This window comes from Jaculus jaculus, chromosome 3 (genome assembly GCF_020740685.1).
Source record: "Jaculus jaculus isolate mJacJac1 chromosome 3, mJacJac1.mat.Y.cur, whole genome shotgun sequence".
In the NCBI taxonomy this organism is placed as follows: domain Eukaryota; kingdom Metazoa; phylum Chordata; class Mammalia; order Rodentia; family Dipodidae; genus Jaculus; species Jaculus jaculus.
This window is the reverse complement of record NC_059104.1, coordinates 134,760,515-134,781,489: the sequence shown is the minus strand read 5'-3', so window position 1 is coordinate 134,781,489 and position 20,975 is coordinate 134,760,515. Positions and strand designations below refer to the sequence as shown.

Sequence of the window (20,975 nt, the reverse complement as noted above, 5' to 3'; positions counted from 1 at the left end):
ATTGGGGCACCTTAGAACTCTCCCCCTCTCTTGAGCTCCATCCAGACTGAGAGGGACATATGCACACACACAGTGGGGATGCCTTGGGTCAGCCTGTGATCTGATGGTCAGGTCCGGGCCCCAGGATGCTAGATGCCAGCGGAACGGCCGATTCAGTGTAGACAGGTGGGTGGCTTAGGTGGGAGCAGAGGGACTACCTCTCAAACTTGAGTTCTCTTTTCTTCCCCTGAGAGCTGGAAGTAGGGCCTCGGGGAGTGGGTGGGGCCAGGTTCTCCTACAGGGTCCCCTCTGGGATGGGGCAAGAGAAAGAAAGATGAGAAGGCCGATGCTCCCCACTCTGGGACATCCATTCTTCCACCCTTCAGGATTTGTGGGTCCAGAAGAATTGAGGTGTTTCTTTCTCCTTTGTCTTGGGCCTGACAAATCAAAGGACAACAATGCTGACCCTTCCAAAAATAAAAAATAAAATAAGATAAAATAAATAAACTATAACATGCCCCGGGTGCCATTCCTGCCTGCACTACCTTCTCCCTGGGTAAGCCACCTGCCCAGCAGCCTGGGGCACCTTGTGTCTTGCTGATCTATGTGACACAATCGTGAAATGTGTGCTATTGTTGGCTTTCATGTCTAGAGGAGGACCACACTGCGCATTCATTCATGTGCTGACAGCAGCACCTACCAAAAGGTGTGATGTCCCAAGTGCCTGAAAGCATCTTTGCCTTAAATAATAGCCTCCCCCACGTGTCCACTGGTGCCAGGAATGCCTATCGAGGAGAACAAAGCCTTCCATCCCACTCCATACTCAGATAAGACAGGAATGGCAGACAGCCCCGAGAAATAATGGTGCTGGCACAATTTCTGACTAAAGTGTGAATGACTGGTGCCACTGCACTTCCCTGAAGCTGGTTTTCGGCAGGAGAGAAGAGGGCAAGGATGCCCAGAGAAGGCTGTGAAGATGAGCTGCTCATCTTTTGCCTGACTTGCTGCCCCACTGTGGGATCGTCAGCAGGCTACCAATGATTCTGAAGCCATAGGGACCTAACCGTCCTGGGTATTATCCCTCTGCGAGCCATGTCTAAAGTCCCAAAGCCTCATCCAAAGAGCCAGTTTGCATTCTTGGGTCACCGTGTAGTGGGTGTCCCTCTCAACTATCACTCATCCCCCTGCCAGAGGACAGCCACAGCAAAGTACAGGAAGCAGTCTGTTTGGGGGCTGGTTTGACCAGGGTCGTGGAAACACACATGGGTCCCCTCATCCTCATCCAGGCAGTGCCAATCTGTAAAATTAAACTCTGACCTAATGTGTAGTCCAGTCGTCACCCCCAGCTCCCATCGGAATTCCTGGCTTGAAGAGAGGGGGTACAGGCTGCCGCCCAGCTCAGCACAGTGGTGAGGGTGCGGGGCCCACCAAGATGCTTTGCCACCATCCTGCTGCCTTGATAGCGCTTGCAGACAACTGGGCCATGGCCACAGGCTCCTCCTTACTGTCTCTCCAGGCTGCCCCAAATTGGGACAGGAAAGTGACAGGGTCTCTATGGACACATGGAGTGGGAAGTACTGCATCTGTGAGTTCATTAGCATATTAAAAGCACTGAGGAGACTGGAGAGATGGCTCAGTGGTTAAGGGCCCTTGTTTGCAAGGCCTAATGGCCTGAGTTTGATTCCTTAGCACCCATGTAAAGCCAGATTCACACAGTGTGAGCTTGCTGTGGTGGGAGGCTCTGGCATATCCATTTCTCTCTCTCTCTCCTTGAAAATTAACAATAAATAAATAAGTAAATAATATTCTTAAAAATGGGCTGGAGAGATAACTTAGGTGGTAAAGTGCTTGCCTAAGGACCTGAATTCAATCCCTAGATAAGGTATTGAGAAGTCCTGCAGTCAGTGGACTTACTTAACCCCAAACTTGGTGGGATCTAAACATCCTTTTCCCCATCCTCTCTCCTTGGAAATGCTGAAAACAAAATTAATTTCTGAAACCCAGCCATTCTGGGGCCTGTTTTCTTGTGTGGGCAATTAGAGCTGCAGCTGTCGCCAGGCCCGCTTTAACAACTTAATCACTTCCTCTTGCCTCGCCCCACTTCCCTCCCCCCCTCCAGTGGACTTGGCCGTGGAGTGCGCTCACCAGGGAGTTTTCTTCAACCAAGGCCAGTGCTGCACAGCCGCCTCCAGGGTGTTCGTGGAGGAGCAGGTCTACGCGGAGTTTGTGAGGCGGAGCGTGGAGTATGCCAAGAAGAGGCCTGTGGGAGATCCCTTTGATGCCAAAACAGAGCAGGGGCCCCAGGTAACCTGCCAATGTGTCTGAATGTGTGCTAGCCCTCTGGGTGCTGAGCTAGCCAAGATGTGTGGCCCCAGAGTCCCCATTAGAGGATGGGACCCTGGCTTGTGCTGCCGCTCAGAGCTTTTGTTTAGCAGCCAGTGGACACATTTTTATTAGGAAACACTGCTGCCCCCACCAGAGCTCACGAGCTGGGAGGAGCCATTCATTCCCAGGACACAAAGCCACCTGCTCATGCTCCGCAGTCTTTTCAGCATCCTGTCCTTTTCCTGAGCCTGGGGAGAGCATCAGACTCAGAGGTTTTCCCACAGAAGAAGGGCCAAAGACACAGAACGTATCTTAGCTCAGTGGCCCTCAAAGACCACGTGCCTTATAGCATCAGATGACCCTCAGAAACCATAGCGTCCAGGGTGGAGAGATGCTGGGGACTGGGCTGCTTGCTGGGAGGTAGGAACGTGTCCTTTGAGCCTTGGCTTGGGACGCCAAGGACAGGGCACAAATGTTCGTAACCATGAGGTTTAATAACCTTTGTCAAGGGCACATCCTGCACTGCTTTCGTGTCCTGTGCCGTGAGGACAGGTAACAATGGGGCTATGCAGCAACTCCGCAGCCTCCGTTCTGCCACATTGCTGCTCAGTCCTGACGTTTTCAATCACTTCTGTGACTTACTCACTGGTGTCTATTCCAGAAGCTCCCTGCCTACCCACGGCATTGCTACCACATATTTACACAGGAAACTGTGAATGTGAGCTCCAACTGGCCTCTCTGGCTTTGTGGAAATCCCAAGTTCCTTTCACCCTTCAGTTTCCCCAGCTAGGAAATGGGAGTGGTAGATGAATGCTGTGAAGACGTCCATCACGGGCTCTAGAAGTCCCCAGTGAAAGGTAGACATGTTTGTTTTAAGGGAGGAGTACTGACTGGCTGTCCTGTCATTAGGTGGCACAAATGTCTAATGTGACTTCAGGCTGTGTTGGTCAGCCTTGCCAAACCATCCTGTGGGGACACTGGCTAGGGAAGAGGTGCGAAGGGAGCTCTTCTGGCCGCTATATCCCTTCCGCCGGCTTCAGCTCATATGCTCTGTAGCTTTGATCCCACGTGCACCTGTGCTCAGCATGCCTCATTCACAACTTTAGCCCCAAACTCGGCAACCCATGACACAAGAGAGTCAGTAGTCTTGGGTGGAATTCCGTTCTCAGTGCAGACATGACAACATGTCAATATCAATTCACCATGAGCTTTAGAACTGATCTGGAATCAGTGGGGAAATGCCAGTACTAAATAGGACCGACTTTTCTCATACTTGCGAGTCCCTTCCCAAGGTTCCAATGTGGACTTCTGGGACTAGATACATAGGCTCTTCCCTGGATGTAGCTTCCAGAGAGTGAGGGTTGATTTCGTCTGTGCCTTTGGCTGCTGTGCCAAGTCCTTTTGAAACTTACTTTAGCTGTCTAACCTCGGCATATTATTTTAGGATGCACTTGGTTTCCTTCTTTCCCTCCCAAAGTGCTTTTCCATGTATGGTAATAAGACTTGACTCTGCGAGGGCTTCCAGCTGTCCAAATAGCCCTGCCTGTCTCAAGCCTGCAAAAGAGCTAGCTGACCTAGATCAGCGTCCACTGTTGGAGAGCCACTGCGGGGACACTCCAGCATCATTCAGGGTTACTTGGCAGCCCGGCAACGACGTGCATAAACATTTTGCAGGCCATGTGACCAACATGGGATCTGGAGGCATCCTCCAGCACAGTCCACTGGGCATCATCATTCCCTGTTTCTGGTAGTGTGCCCGACCCTGTCATCTTGTTCCCAGGCAAAGCATTCTTCCTGTGCTGTAAGGCACCAGATGACTTTTCATGGATGGTTATTAGACTTAAACAATGTGTTCATGTAGAGAGAGAGGAGTTTCAATGTGTAACGGTTTTTTACAGGAACCCAGTATTACTTGCAGAACAGAAGGGCCTCTTGATGGACCATTGTTCACAGCCAGCCAGAACCTGTGGTGAGGGGAAAGCACTCCAGTGACTCCTGTTAAGCCCCTGGGAGAGAGGAGAGGTTTAATAACTTACAGCCAAGAACTAGTTCACCTTGAGAAAAGTTGAGAAGACCTGGAGCATCATATATTGCACATGCTTTCATTCCTGTCTTCAGTGGGTACAAAGGGGTTCCCTCCTCTGTTTCTTACCCTTCCATTCCTCCACCTGCTGATATACTCCAGGCATTCCCTTCCAGTTCTTACATTCTCTGCATCATCCTCCCATTATTACCTCCCTGTACCCTCCTGTTCTTACCTCCCCACATCCTCCTGTTCTCACCTCCCTGCATCCTCCTGTTCTTACCTCCCTGCATCCTCCATTCTTACATCCCTGCATCTTCCTGTTCTCACCTCCCTGCATCCTCCTGTTCTTACCTCTCTACATCTTCCTGTTCTCACCTCCCTGCATCCTCCTGTTCTTACCTCCCCGCATCCTCCTGTTCTCACCTCCCCGCATCCTCCTGTTCTCACCTCCCCGCATCCTCCTGTTCTCACCTCCCCGCATCCTCCTGTTCTCACCTCCCCGCATCCTCCTGTTCTTACCTCTCTAAATCCTCCTGTTCTTACCTCCCCGCATCCTCCTGTTCTTACCTCTCTAAATCCTCCTGTTCTCACCTCCCGCATCCTCCTGTTCTCACCTCCCCGCATCCTCCTGTTCTCACCTCCCCGCATCCTCCTGTTCTCACCTCCCCGCATCCTCCTGTTCTCACCTCCCGCATCCTCCTGTTCTCACCTCCCCGCATCCTCCTGTTCTCACCTCCCCGCATCCTCCTGTTCTCACCTCCCCGCATCCTCCTGTTCTCACCTCCCCGCATCCTCCTGTTCTTATTTCCCCACATCCGCCTGTTCTTACCTCCCTGCCTCTGCCTGTTCTTACCCTACCTGCATCTTCATCTTGTTCTTATTCTCCCTGCATCCTTTTTCTTTTGTATCCCTAACTTTCCATTGTTTCCAGTGATTTTTGTCTTTGGTGCATAATAGATTTTTTTCCCCAGGTATGTAAGCAAATATGATTAGCATGCTGTTCTCCTCCCTTGTTTTATGTGGCAGATACCATGATATTTCCACTGTGCCACTCCTTGTAAGGAACTCAAAGAACTGTCCATGCCTGTGATCAGTACCTACTTTCTCCTTTTTCACATGCAATGCAATTATGCTATACACCCCCTGAATTTCATCCTGTCTTTTTAGTTCATTTTGCTTTCATTTCCTTGCAGCACTTGGGCTCAAACTCAGTGCTCTGTGAGGTCTTCACTAGCACTTTACCAGCCCCCACTACAGTTTAAATAGACTCTTCTGAAGAACACATGGGTATGTGGATCACACAAACATGTGAGAGAAGTTTCAACCTGGTTTCATGTGTCACCACTACATCTTTGATGTGTGCGGAGCTTTCCTGTTATAAGGTCTGAAGTGTGAATCTCACTCTGTATTTTAGACCTGCAGCCAGTGGGCTACCAAGTCTCCTATCTGAAGGTTCAACTACAGTAACACTTTGAAAACTTGGGCTTTTGCAGCCCAAAAGGAAAGAACAGTCAATGTGGTTTGATAGAGAGCAGAAGTTCCTCTGATTTGGGAAGGAAAGCTGTGGAGTAGAGGTGGGGGGGGGGGGTGTCAGCAACATGAGGGCAGAAGAAGACTGCTAAATGTCTGTGGTGGGGGCCCTTTGGCAGCTGATATTATGCCAGGTCCCCAGCTAGGTGTTAGACTGTGGCATATAGCACAAAACATTCTCTAGCCAAGGAAACCCCTAGATAAGGTAAACAAAAGATAGAGCTCTTCAGATGAGCTGGTCCCCTGCCAACCAAGGAGCAGCCCTGCTCAGGCATGCTGACTTAAGTTGGTCAATTCCTGACCTCTTCTCTGCACTGTAAGAATTCCAGCTAACAGGTCCCCTGCAGTGGCTAGTACGTAGGGCTCAGGTTATCAGATAAGTTTGACACCATTGGATTTGAATTGCAAACAATGAAGGCATATTAGCATAAGGATACTCCAAATGATACTGTTTAGAATATACTTATACTAAAAAGATCATATTTTTTTTCTAAAATTCACATTTAGCTGGGCATCCTGTAATTTTATTTGTGATGCTAGCAGCATGCCAAAGCTTAGAAGAACACAGAGTGAGAGAATTTCAGAGCTTGTTTATTATTTATTTATTTGAAATAGAGAAAAAGGCAGATAGAGAGAGAATGGGTGTGCCAGGGCCTCTAGCCACTACAAATGATCTCCAGAAGCCTGTGCCACATTGTGTATGTGCCCACATGGGTACTGGGGAATTGAACCTGGGTCCTTTGGCTTTGCCAGCAAGTGCCTTAACCACTAAGCCATCTCTCCAGCCCTCAGAAATTGTTTTACCCTCATATTTGTTTCATCAGTGAAGGAGAGGAGAACCAGACATGTGAATAAGTCCCAAAGTTGAGGAAGGTAAGAAGAGCCATGGCTTTCCTGCTCTGTAGAGTCAGGCTTCGTGCCCACAGGCACTCTGTCTCTGACCTGGGACTTGACAAGGACACGCAGGAGAAGAGGAACTTTGATGGACCACAGAAAGTACAAGACGACAGCCACCACCCAGAAGAAAAAGGCTACAGATTTCCCTTTGTGTTTTATAGATTGATCAAAAGCAATTTGACAAGATCCTTGAACTGATTGAGAGTGGGAAGAAGGAAGGGGCCAAGCTGGAATGTGGAGGGTCGGCCATGGAAGACAGAGGACTCTTCATAAAACCCACCGTCTTCTCTGATGTGACTGACAACATGCGGATCGCCAGGGAGGAGGTAGGAATGGCCACAGCAAAACTCTGGTCCCAGAGGTCCATCAGGTGGATCTTCTTAGGGTGTGTGGATCTCAGATGTCCTTTGGAAGTCTTCGCGAAATCATCTTGCTCTAGAGCCTCCGGTGAACCCTGAGGCCTGAGCAGCAGCTAGTTTGTTACTCAGTCTCTTCTGCCAGTCACAGGCAAGAGCAGCTGCCCCTCTCCACCTGACATGGCCCTGAGGGAAGCCCACAGCCCACGTGGACATCCCGCAGCCCCTGTGGGTGCTGTTAGTAACTGAGCTGTAGATTCGGTGCCCATAGCTGTTTCAGACCCCCTGACTGACATCAGACAAGTGTCTACTCAAGGAACGTGTCCCTGCTACGATTCTCACTAAAGTTTCCCATCACGGGTATCTTTGAAATGATGGAAATTGAAGTGACCCTCCATGGAGATCTTTCTTTGTCCCTCAATCCCAGCACTTGGCAGGCAGTAGCTATTCCTGTGCAGGATTAAGACAGCCTGATACCCAGTGCCCTCCGGGTCCTTCTGGGGCACATGGAGTGTTCACTATCGGGGCTTCCCTGTGTGGGTGTCTGTGCTGTCCTTGCACGGTTCTGCCCACACACGCCTCTCACTGCTCTCCTTCCTACTGATCATAGATTTTCGGACCAGTACAGACCATTCTGAAGTTCAGAGACATAGAAGAAGTGATCAAAAGAGCAAACAGCTCTGACTACGGACTCGCGGCAGCTGTGTTCACAAAGAACCTTGACAAAGCCCTGAAGCTGGCTTCTGCTCTGGAGTCTGGAACAGTCTGGTGAGCTATGTGTATGGGGTGTGCGTGTGTGTGCGCGCGTGCATGCCGGCATATTCTTTTGAGTTGCTGGCTGGGTAGCTTTGCTTTCCTTCTGTGCTGTGTGAATGTTTGAGCCCAGGGCTTTGTACGTACCAGGCACGTGCTTACTACTGACACATGTCCTCATGCTCCTCCTGTGTACTTTCAATAATCTCTGGATGACTGTAATACATAACCGAGTGCAAGCGCTGTGTTAATAGATGTTGTAGGAATAATGACTAGGGAAATCAAGTGTGGATACGTTTAGTACAGACGTGCTCTTCCCCCAGGGTGTTTGAATCTGGGGTACAGAGCGCACGCATACAGAGGGTCACTATGCATGGCCAAGCAGGCTCCAAGGCTTCGGGCCTTTGACCAGCCGCGTTTCAGTACCACTGACTTGGTTTCTGGTTGATTTTAAAGTCAGTGCAGAGCAGGACATGATGGTGCACACCTTCAATCCCAGCACGCAGGAAGCAGAGGCAGAGGTAGGAGGATCGCCATGAGTTCGAGGTCACCCTGAGACTACGTAGTGAGTTTCAGGTCAGCCCAAGCTAGAGCGAGACCCTACCAAAAAAATATAAATAAATAAAGTGCATAATCATGTAAGGTATGGACATCGATCTCCACTCACCGCTTACTGCACATTCGATATTCTGAGTCCCATTTTCCAGATGAATGAATTGAGGGTTGGAGAGGATGAAAAACAAAGTTAGAGTTGCATGACTCTGAGGTCGACTCTGAATTGTTCCACGGCTAGTTCTTACTCCCCTAGTTGTAGACGTCAGCATTTTCAGACTTTAGTTCCTGGCATGAAGGTGGAGGAGGCAGACATTGAGAGCATGCCGTGCTGGAGTCATGAAAGCTTTGTACGAGGTGTGGGTCTGCTCCGGGTAATGGGGGCATCTTCACTCTTTCCAGGATCAACTGCTACAATGCCATCTATGCTCAGGCTCCATTTGGTGGCTTCAAAATGTCCGGAAACGGCCGAGAACTGTAAGTGTTTCTGTCACTCCTGATAAAAGATAGGCCAGATTTGTAGCATGCAGGAGGTGGAGCCCAGTGGCCTGCCAACCCCCCACCTTGAAATGAAGGCTGGTGGTCCCTCTCTAGATGCTGCCCTGGATCTACCCTTTCCTCCCTCTCTCCTTCACACTCATCCTCAGTCCTTGCATCTCAACCTTCCTTCCCTGCACAGCACCAGCACACTAGGCACAGTCTGTAGATCTTCGGTCTAGGATTACGGGACAAGGGCAGTGCACACATCTCCACTCTGAGCAGGGGAGAGAGACTGGCTCAGCCTTGCCTTCAGAACCCAGTAGAAGCCCTGGTGACATGACACGAGTGACTCTGGTTCCTTCTCAAGGAATATGGGGTCCCCATGGTCTCACCAGTGCACTCCAAGTTCTGTCAGGTTCTTCCACATCTCCTTTCTGTTTGGCCCACTGAGAAAAGGAGCACCAGAGGGTGAGATACATGGACAGGCTGTCGTGCATCTGGCCCAGACCCAGAGCTGGATAGAGTGTCCCATGGGTGGAGACACTGAGGTCTCCAGCTGCATGCTGGCCCTCTTGCTGCTGCTTCATGTTTTATTAGCCATTATGGACAAACATCTTGGTAGGCTCAGTGTTCCCAAGGAGCCATCTGTGACAACACCCCAAGGAACCATCTGTGACAACACCCCAAGGCTGTTCCTAGACATTTCGGAGGGTTCATGTTCTTCCTTTCATTTAAACAGTTTGTGTCATTTATATACAAATGCATCACCTTGTGCTTGTGGGAGCAGACTCAGACCTTCCCCTCGGCCAGGGCCTGCATGGGGACTTTGTGCAGCTCTGCCTTTAGACTCTTTTTGAAATGATTATTACTGCTTTGTGTACATGTGTGTGGCCACGTGTGTGCCTGTGTGAGTGGGGAACGTTGGTGGCCTGAAGCACCTGTGATGGCTTCCTGGTTGGTCCTCCCTGTGCAGCTCATCTGCATGCAGCAGGGTTTCTTGCTCTGCTATTTATTTATTTATTTATTTGAGAGCGACAGACACAGACAGAAACACAGATAGAGAGAGAGAGAGAGAGAATGGGCGCACCAGGGCTTCCAGCCTCTGCCAACGAACTCCAGACGCGTGCGCCCCCTTGTGCATCTGGCTAACGTGGGACCTGGGGAACCGAGCCTCAAACTGGGGTCCTTAGGCTTCACAGGCAAGCACTTAACCGCTAAGCCATCTCTCCAGCCCTGCTGTTTCTTTGCTATGCCTTCTATGAGCTTCCAGAAAATTCTCCTGCCTCCATTTCCCATCTTGCCATCAGTATCAGCACACTGGGATTACAGAAACCCACCAGTAGCCTTCCAGCTTGTCCAGTGGGGTCTGAGGATGCAGCTTGGGAATGCCAGCTTAAGCAGTGAGCACTCTATCTATGAAGTCATCTCATTTCCCCAGGCCCCAGAGTCCTGAGATACTGTGAAGGAATGGGGCTAGCTTCAACCCCTGGGGTAATTGCTCTTGACCAGTCTGCATGGATTTGGAGTCTCGCCCCTTTTCAGTACATCCCTGACTCATGACAAATGCCCAAAAGTCATCTGCACAGGTGAGCAGAGAACATAGAGAGTCCCTTGATCTCCTTCTTGTTCCTATGACTGGATCCACCCCCTGCTGTGGCCCTGAGATGGAACTTTAGCCAGTTCTTGGCTAGGAAGACCTTTGGCAGAAGCCTGGTCCTCCCCCTGGTGGCCTGTTTGTGCTTACCATCTCTGAATCTGTGCTTCATGATCTCTTCAAGTGCATGCCCCCCCAGAGACAAGAGGCTCAGGTGGAATCCCCATGTGTCCTTCAAGACCCTCTAATAGCAGCAGCACTGACAGTGACAGCTGGCATTTGCTGAGTACAAATTCTAGAAGGCTCCATGACAGCCCCTGCATATTCATTTCTGTCCTCCTGCGACAGTCTGTGAAAGGAGACAACAGCTTCCAGGCCCAGGGAACTAATGAGTGAGCGTCAGGAATGGAGGGACCCTGGCCCTTGGACAGTCTCCCTGTCACTACCCCCAGGACAGCACAGGGCTTGTCGGACAGACGTTAGCTCTGTAAGCATCAAATGAAGCCACCAGAGCTCATGTGGTCACTTGTCTCCTGTTCCGTCTTCTGTCTTCAGCCAGGCAGTTTTCGAGGGCTAGGAACTCCAGACCCTCACAGCTGTTCTCCCAGAGGCCAGGCAGCTCCTAGAGTGAGCAGCGTAGAGGCAGGAGCAGGAAGACATGTGGGCCCACCTGCTGTCTGGCTTGCCCTGGCCACACTGAAGATTCTCTGTGATTTTCCTCACCTGCTTCCCACCCCACCACCCCGGGACTTTCAGCCCCTGTGTATGGCACAGACAGTCTTCTGGGACATAGATAGCCCACCATGGTTAAGTTTTACCCGAATGCTTACTTACACTGGGAATTTTTTTTTTTTGAGTGTTTTGTTTTAGATCCTTAGCATATATGTTCCAAGGTTGTTGATGAAGTCTTCAAGTCATACATAATAAGCCTGAAAATTGCCTTAAAAATGTTTTCCATTTTCAGTCATCTCTAATGAATGTCTTTGTGTTGTAAGAAGTTTCCCTTTCCATGCTGGAGCCCCATGCGGTGAATTCCATGGTTTTCCCCAAGCTGGGGCCAGGCCAGTTACTGCTGCCCACGCACAGGCCCTCCAGGATGTGTTTCTGGGATACTTTGAGGGATGGAATCTGGGATGTCTCTTCATCCTGGTGGCTTGCTTCTTAGTTCTTTGTTTTGTAATAAAAGGAAGATGATAACCAACACACGCCCCCCCCCAACCACCATGGTACAGACGTGGAAAGTCAAGGCCTTCCTCATCTGCCCCTAGTCCTATTTGTTGTGGGGAAGTTGTTCATTAATTGACTTGGCAGATATTCACTGGACATCTCTGCTGCTCCAGGCATGGTGCTAGGCTGTGAGCCGATGTTAGTGAACTGTGCAGGTACCATTCCCTGATCCTGTGGATCCTCTGGGGCGGTTCACTGCGAGAAAGTCTGGGCTCATGCCTGACCTGAGTTGCCAAGGTGGAAGAGTCTGGGTGAGAAGCCAGTTAGAAGATAACATATTGGGCTGAGTGAAGACAGCAAGACCTTGAGCTAGGACAACCGAGGAAATAGAAAGAACAGGGGGATGCATTCTTGGAAGAATAGTAGTAATTCTGGGCCCAGGCAATATGAACTAATGCCATAGGATTTTATCCCTTTTCTTTATTAAGTTGATAAATCATTAACAACTTTGCACTTTTTAAATACCTTATTTGCTCCCTTTTAAAGCTTATGCTGCATTTTCTATGCATGCTATGGATGTAAATCTGTGAGTCCTTTTCTGTTTCCATACGAAGTGGGGACCAAACTATAGTTTGAAGAACCTCCATCCTTTTTAGTGATAGTCTCCTATAATGAACATTTGTGTTAGTTCCAAAGGGTTTTACTATTACGAGCCATGCTTATATACTTCCTCGTGTATAAATATTTATGCACTTGTGGGAGGTTGTTTTCAGAGTTAAGTTCCTAGAATTGAATAACTGGCCATGGGACAATGGCCCCAGTCACTGTTTTCATTTGTATTTCTTTCACTGTGGGACATTGAGTACCCTTTTCACACTTAACCGGAATTTGTATTGGAATTTACATTTTTCTTTTGCAAATGATTATCTTTTGTGGATATATCCACTTGGCTGCATGTGTTTTCCTTACTGGCTTGTAAGAATGCTCAATAAATTGGTGGTTGCATCAGATGTCCCTCAAAATCTCCTATGTTTTGAATGCTTGGTCTGCTGCTGGTGGCAGTTTGGGAGGTGGATCCTTGCTAGAAGAGGTGTGTTGTTGGGGGCTGGCATTTGGGTGTTATAGCCAGCAACCCCTTGGTAGAGTTTGGCTCCTGCTGCTGTTTTCCATCTGCTGTGGCAGAGGTGATGTCCAGCCTCGGTTTATGCCATGCTTTTCTCTGCCATTATGGAGCTTCCCCTCAAGACTATAAACCAGCAGCTTTTGGTCAGGTGCTTTTTCCCAGCAACATGAAGGCAACTGCAGCATCAAGTAGTGTCCTCTATTGCTCTTCTGCCTAAGTTCCATGAGACAGTCTCTCACCAAACCTGGGGCATGTGCCATTCCTCAGCTTGATTGACTGACAAACAAGTCCTGGTGATCCTCCTGCCTCCACTCCCTCCACCATTGACATTACAGATGTGTGTGGCCTTACTGGCTAGTTACGTGGGTGCTGGGGATCAACTACAGGTCTTCATGCTTGAGTAGCAAGTGCTCTTAGCCACAGGGTCCTCTCCATAGCCTGCGAATTTCTATTTTAAAACCAACTGATTGGTTGCTTGAATTTCATCTGTAGTGTTCATTCTTTGTTGTCATGTGACCTAACATTGGCACCAGTTCAGGGCAGAGGGCTGTGGACACGTTGGGAGGGCCTGTATTCTACCTGCAATAGTAGGTCTGAGGCTTGAGAATCTACATTTCTAGCAAGTTGAGAAGTAAGGCTGGTGAGACTGGTCTGGGCACTGCACATGGAAGATTTCTGGTTACCAGGATGTGAGATAAGATAGTGTTTTTCGGGTGCAGAGTCTTCAGTGACCATCTCTAATGAGCACCCATTATTCTTTATGGAACAGTAGAGCATGTGCTGTAGACTTAGAGGAACTGAAACCCATCAAAAGCTGCCTCTTTGTTCTGAGAAGGCGAGCTTCCCTAAAAATGGTTCATGGTGCCTAGGATGGCTCCCTGGCCCCTCTGTGACCTATGGCAAGGAAAGATACTGAAGATACTCATGTAAAGGCTACTGCCTCCCTGCAACCAGCCTGTGTCCCCTCACTCCTCCAGGCTGGCCTAGCCTTGCTTACAGCTGGTCCCCAGCTGTGCCCTCCAAGGCCAGCTGACCCTGTGGTCCCCTGGTCACCTCCTCAGTCAATAGGCCTAGCCCTCGGCCTCTCTTGTCTCTTCAAATAGCCCCAAGTTGCCACCTAAAGCTTGCACACACAGTGCAGTTCTGCCGTCCATGTCCTGGTTGTTCACTCTCCCTTGCCTGTCTTCTGCCAGCACCTCTCTTCCCCAGCAAAGCCTCTTGTGTTCTGTCCTCCAAAGACAAATCCCCAGTCCTTCTTACTTCTTCAAAAGCATCACAAATAAAAATGTAAGATTTTGGTTAAAGCGAGGGCTTAGTGGTTAAGATGCTTGTCTGCAAAGCTTAATGACACAAGTTTGATTCCCCAGTACCCATGTAAAGCCAGATACAGTGATGCATGCATCTGGAGTTTGTTAGCAGCAGCTGGAGGCCCTGGCATGTGCTTCCCCCCTCCCCGCCTGCCTCCTTGTCTCTCTCTCCTATTTATTTTCTTTATCTCTCTCTGTGTGTTTGCAAATAAATAGGTAGAAGATATTTTTAGGGGCTGGAGAGATGGCTTAGTGGTTTAAGTGCTTGCCTGTGAGGCCTAAGGACCCTGGTTAAAGGCTCGATTCCTCAGGACCCACGTAAGCCAGATGCACAAGGTGGCACATGCATTCTGAAGTTCATTTGCAGGGGCTAAAGGTCCTAGTGTGCCCATTCTCTTTCTCTCTCTCTCTCTCTCTCTCTCTGTGTGGGTGTGTGTGTGTGTGTATGTGTATGTTTCTCTGTCACTCTCAAATAAATAAATAAAAATAAAAAACAAAAAAATTTAAATATTTTTTCAATAACTTTATTTATTTATTTGACAGAGAGAAAGGGGAGAGAGAGAGAGAGAAAATGGGCATGCCAGGGCCTCCTGTCACTGCAAACGAACTCCAGATGCATGTGTCCTCTTGTGTGCATCTGGTTTACATGGGTCCTGGAGAATCAAGCAGGATCCTTTGGCTTTGCAGGCAAATGCATTAGCAGCTAAGCCATCTCTCCAGCCCCATAAAAAATATTTTTAAGCCAGGCATGGTGGTGCACGCCTTTAATCCCAGCACTTGGGAGGCAGAGGTAGGAGCATTGCCATGAGTTTGAGGTCACCCTGAGACTCCATAATGAATTCCAGGTCAGCCTGAACTAGAGTGAGAGAGACCCTACCTTGAAATACCGAAAAAAAAAAAAAAAAAAAAAAAAAACAGAAAAAAGAAGATTTTTAATGTGGTGTTCCTGGTTTACTCCCCTGTTCCATTTTGCCATTTGGTACTAACCCCACGCATCAAACTGTCCAGCAGAGCAAGCAGATATGAGGAGTTTCCCAGAACTGTGCATTGACTTGTGCAGAGTCAGTTGTTCTCTTTTCTGTAATTACAGAGGTGAGTATGCCCTGGCTGAATACACAGAAGTGAAAACTGTCACCATCAAACTTGATGACAAGAACCCCTGAAGGAAAGGCAAGTGCTGGACAGCTGAATGTGGCAGACCAAACTTGTCAAACACGGAAAGAACACAGTGACAGTACCGGCCTTCCTGGGACCCTTTCTTCCGGCAACTTGTGATCTACTGGAGTTGAACAGTTTTATTTTCCTCTCACCCTCCTGCGTTATGGACCAGGCTGTGGATGACCGCACATTGTGTGTGAAACTGCAGGCTTGCCTGGGGAGAAAGCTACTGGTCAGTTCTGACTTTGCCATTAGGCCAGGTGCAGGACAGTGAAGACACCCAGGCTCTTCTAGCACACGATGGTATTTGGAGTGTCCAGATGTTTCTTCCAAATGCTTTCCTGCTTCGACTCCACTCAGATTTGGAATGAGCTCCCCAGAGGTTCTGCAAGCACGACCCTGCACCCATGGCCTCCTCAACATCACTGTGCACAGTACAAGCCCTTCCTCACTGTGAGGTAGAGGTGGGACCATTCACAAGGAAAGGATTATGCTAAGATAAAAAGAAAAAAACATTCCAATGTTGGGAGCTTTGGGGTAGCACATACCATGGAATGGTGCCAGAGGCCTTGGGTGTGCAGAGATGTGGGTCTTGAGGATTTCATGTTGACATTGGCCATGGGATTCACCTTCAAACCAAACACCAAATCAGCACTCTAAAGAGCTTGACTTAAAGCCACATGGTGGTCTGCAGTAACCATGGCACTTTTGTAGGAAGAACATTGCTAGCGTCACCTTTGCCACGGAGGACCCAGGATTCTAGTAGTGCCACACAGAGCAGGTCCTGGGTAACAAAGTCACACCTTTTTGACAACCAGAGCCACAATGTGTTTCTGAAAATTTTGTGCTCATATCACACTCAATAATGGGTAAGCCTGTATAAGTTTCCTTTTCTCCAGCTCCATTATCCATTTTTACAGCAGTCAAGCACACACAGCTGGAAAGTCTGCTAGCATAACATAGCTGTTTGTAAAATGTCCAGTTCGGTTTTGCATTTGATTAGCGAACAAATGACACCTGGATTCCATGGCCGACCTGGGTCATCACTCCAGCGACCTGAGTATTTCACCTAAAGATTATGATTTTTTTTCTCTTTTCCTTTTTTGTGTCTACAAATAAATGATGTGCAATTCCATTTAACTTGGAAGTCATTCCTATAAAGCTTTAGAAACAAAACCAAACATGTTACTCAGTACTTTGATTGTCACTACCAGTACTTTCCTAATCAGAAATAATGCTTATGTTTGAGGAGTAACGTGAAGAGAGCGACAATAGAAGTGACGCTCTGTGTTAGACCTACTGTGTGTATAAAGAATATCACATCAGAGATGTGTAATATGAACCAAACCTCCTTTCCTCTATCAGAAACACCTATCACTTATGCTTCCAGTCACTTAAGTCAGGTTTGACCTCATACACTGAATTTTCAGTATCTCAATAACTACAGGCACTAACCGTCATAGTACTGCAGTAGAGGGTTGCTGTGCTTTCATTGTACAATAATGCCTTTAATATGAAATGTTACTTTATTTATAATTAGTATAGTTAATGTATCTTTTATAGCTGTAAGTACACAGAGGTGGTATATTTAACCTTCTGTAATATACTGTATTTAGAAATGAAAAATCTATATAATGTTAGATATCACTTCTTTTAAGGTTTACCCCTGTGGTATGGTTTTAAAATCTATTGGATTGGGAATTCTGATCCAAACTGCAGACTGTGTTCAGCTATGATAAAATAAAATTGAATATTTGATTAATGTTCCTTTTTCTCATTGAAGGATAAAACCCACTTTAATTCTGTGCCAAACCTTCCTCTTTCTGACACCCCTGGATAAGGCAGCTTATATTAAAACACTGTTACTGGCAAGAATAAAATTACACTTTCTCAGTAGATCACACCTAGGGCTTTTGCCTGAGCTCGGCATCTTTTTGGTTGGCAGGGAGGGAGCTCAGCCCTCTGGTTAAGTAGGATAGGTTTGAGGGGGTCATCTAAGCTACCCAAGCCTTTTTAAATCCTAAAGTGATGATTATGAGAGTACAGAAAATGAAGATTTAGGAAAAATATCATGTCCCTAGTATGTGACCACGAGTGTCCTTTGTGTGACTTCTCTCTGATTATTTAGGTGTTTGGGCTGAGTGAAAATTCCTAAGGCTACTACAGAATACTCAGCCAGCCACCCCGCTGTGATGTAACTCCAAGGTTGGATCCTTGCTGTGCTTGGGTAGGTCTGCCAAGCTTGAGCTGTACATTCAGGGATGGGAGCCCAGGGCACTGAGCACGTAGTGGAAAAGCATCAGCTCTTTGAAGCTTCATGAGGCTGGCTGGCTCAGAGCTGTCTTCATATGCACTTATGCAAGTATTGAAGTGTTTGCAAACATCTCATTTCTGATCCAAATATGAGCAAATATGATCCAAATATTCAAATATGATCAGAAATGGCATTCAGGACCATAACTTCCTGAAAAGAGCCACTCTAAGGATAGTAGACAGGTGTGCGCGCTTGTGTGTGGGGGCATATGAGCATGCCTGTGAGAGAGCACAGTCTCTAAAAGTAGACCCTTTGGGATGTCCTGCCTTCTCCTCTCAGCGGAGGAATCTTGTCTAATGCTTGCTCCTTGCTCTAATCCATGTAGCTGGCTTGTACTTGCAGATAGAGAATGGAGATGGTTTAAATCATTGTTCATGGGAATACACTATAGGAAATTGAGCACCCCCCCCCATGAAAAAAAAAAAGACAGGAGACATAGGGCACTCCACCACTGTACCTTCAGAGGCAGGAGAGCTTGTTCAGAGAGGGAGTGGCTTCTAGTTGACTCCACCAAGAGTGGGGCCAATCCAACCTCAGGATCTTGGGCAGGATGCGAGCACAAAGGAAGAACGTGGATAAGCAAGGGTCAAAAAGAAATGGAAAGGAAACTTAAATGACCTGTAACAAGCTTTGTTTTTCATACCTAATGGGTAGAATTGAACACTGGCATATAGCTAATTTAAAGCAAGTCATCTATATGGTGACTATTCCAGATGTCTTTGTGCTTTGGACACATTTTCTAGCCTATCCCTAGGCTTGTTTAAAAGGGGGATTAGAGCTTGAGAGATGGCTTAGATGTTAAGATGCTTGTCAGCAAAGCCCAAGGACCCAGGTTTGGGACCCTGGACATACATAAAGCTGGATGCACAAGGTAGCAATTGCGTTTAGAATTTGCAGTAGCTAGAGACGCGCCCATCCTCTCTATATTCTATCTATGTATATGGCCCCCTCTCAAATAAATAAATGAAACATTTATTTTTTTAAAAAAGGGAAATTATATTATTTCCATAGGTATTGGCGAGGCATGTTCCCCATGTCTAACCTGGCACTAGGCATGCATTTCCTCACAGTGACGCTAGGTGGCGGGGCAGTGCTCCGTGGAAGCACACCATCTGTGCTAAGCCTCATTCAAAGAGCTTACGCCACGCTCTGCAAACTATTACGCGCTGACTTTTCAGTAACTGTCATCCTGCTGTCCTTGCAAATTAATATGAGGACTTCGGTGGTGAGGGCAGGATTTCGGAACTGCGCCCACTCTTTTGGAAAGGTGTTTGGTGGCGGGAGGTCCAGAGAGTTTCTAGAGAGCTTAGCACGTCTGCCTGGTGGTTCCCTTATCAACAAGGAGAACAAGGAGCAGCTGGAAGTAACGACCGCCTGGAGAGACTCTGAGATCATGCAGGGGCCTGCAGCTGCGTGGATTCTGTGACATGGCAGTGAGGGGTATAGCTTTTGTCTCTGCGCTTTGCGCGTGGTCCTAGGCTAAATTCGTTGTACTGTTACCTGAGAAGAGCTTAGGTCCTGCCAAGATGCAGGGCCATCTGCCCTTCTGAGCAGAATGCTCCTTCCTGGAGGAACTCCCAAACCCGCCTGCAAGTATGGTGTTAATGGCCTGCATCTGGTTATTAGCCTCAGTGGCGTGATGAACACCTATGACAGGTTGAAACATGATCACCTGTTAACATTTCACCACGTTTTACTGCCCCTCCCCTGCCCAACAGACAAAGGTTCACCAGGTAGGGAAGGTAACATGCGCTCCAGAGGTAGGAATACTAAAATTAAAAATAATAATAACCCAATAGTAGTATCTTTGCATAAATTTGTAATTAAATAAGCAAATTCATGCGGTGGAGAAAGTGTGATTTGCAAAACACTAACATTTAAAAACACATATTCCCTGGTTGGAGAGATGGCTAGGCCCTTAAGGCACTTTCCCACAAATCCAAAGAACTCAGGTTCAATTCCATAGTAAAGCCAGATGCACAAGGTGGGGCATGCACCTGGAGTTCATTCTGGTGTGCCCATTCTCCCCCTCTCTCAAATAAATAAATAAAAATTATTTTAAATGTTATCTTAAAAAAAAAACCAGGGAAACCAGCTGCTATCTAATTGGACTGAAGGCCCACTCTATGGGAGGAAATACATGCCTGGTACTGAAAACCTAATCAAAAGTCTATGGCAGGGGAGCTCATGAGCTTTAGGGGTATAAAGCCTACTCTTGTCTGGATAAATGCATATATTACCCTCACAAAATTGCCCTAAAAGCACTACACTTAATGTTCATATTTATATATTAATGCTACTCTCACTTCTGGTTAGAGAAGCTTCTCTTTTCAGATGGTGATGACCACTGGGATAACCCAAAAGACAACATAGTGATGAGAAGAAGGGACGGAGGAGTGTCCAGCACTGAAACATCTCACACGCTCCAAGGCTCAGGGTCCATTACGGAAGAGGTGGCAGAAAGAATGTAAAAGCCAAAGGAAGGGTACCACTTCTTACATACAATGTCCAGACAGAATTTGGCTTCTATATCCAAGACCTTGCAGTGCCTAGCAATACCCACACAAGACCCTCATAATAGGAGAAAAAGAGCCTGACATCAAAGTAGATGACAGACTAATGGAGAGAGGGAGGGGATATGACAGAGAGCAGAGATGTGAAGGGGAAAATGGGGGAGGGGAGGGAATTATCATGGTTTATTGTCTATACGTATAGAATTATATATATATATATATACACACACACACACACATACATACATACATGCATACATACATACACATATATTAAAAAAAACTATTTCAGTGGGTTGAGAAAAGTGAATTCTATATTGAGACAGTGTAATTCATTCAGAACACATTGAGTTCCCAATAAATGCTTCACATGGTGCTGGTTCATTATATTTCCATTTTACAAATTGCATATATGCTTACTTTATAAATGTGTTAAGAGAATGTTACTTTGTAAATGTATCCAAATAAATACGTGAATTCTAATTTAAAAAAACATTCCCATAGTACTCCCTAGAGACCTGTATGCAGACGAATATTCCTGTCTTTTTAATGATGTTCACAGCCAGAATATATGGCCTATATACAGGCGGTTGATCTGTCAATTTTGCCTCTACTACAGCAAAATGACACTGAACTTGCCAATCTTGTCACAGTGATTGCCCCTAGGGAACCCAAACCTGGAGGGGCCCCGGCCCGACGAGAATCCTAAGGTTCTGGGCTTCTCCGGGGCACTCTCGGCGAGCTTCATCGCCTACGTTTTTCGGCTGGGGAAATCGAGACGGGCATCGGGGGTTCCTGGTGCCCATTCTGCGGAGGCCGGGCCGACCCTCGGGGCGCGGCAGCCTGACCCAGCGCCTTTGCGCCGCCCCCCAACCGGCCCGCCCGCCGGCCACAGGATTGA

General features: G+C 47.6%; 1 protein-coding gene across 1 annotated transcript in view; it reads left to right on the top strand.

Moving 5' to 3' along the window:
* The window catches only part of Aldh1a3 (aldehyde dehydrogenase 1 family member A3), a 37,363-nt gene extending 20,353 nt beyond the window's left edge, over positions 1 to 17,010 (top strand). The window contains exons 9-13 of the mRNA XM_004658146.3: positions 2,099 to 2,283; positions 6,919 to 7,083; positions 7,724 to 7,881; positions 8,821 to 8,895; positions 15,180 to 17,010. Coding sequence (XP_004658203.1) covers positions 2,099 to 2,283; positions 6,919 to 7,083; positions 7,724 to 7,881; positions 8,821 to 8,895; positions 15,180 to 15,252 — 656 coding nt within the window. The 3' untranslated portion in view covers positions 15,253 to 17,010. The remainder of the gene's footprint in view (positions 1 to 2,098; positions 2,284 to 6,918; positions 7,084 to 7,723; positions 7,882 to 8,820; positions 8,896 to 15,179) is intronic.
* The last annotated feature ends 3,965 nt before the right edge of the window (positions 17,011 to 20,975 follow it).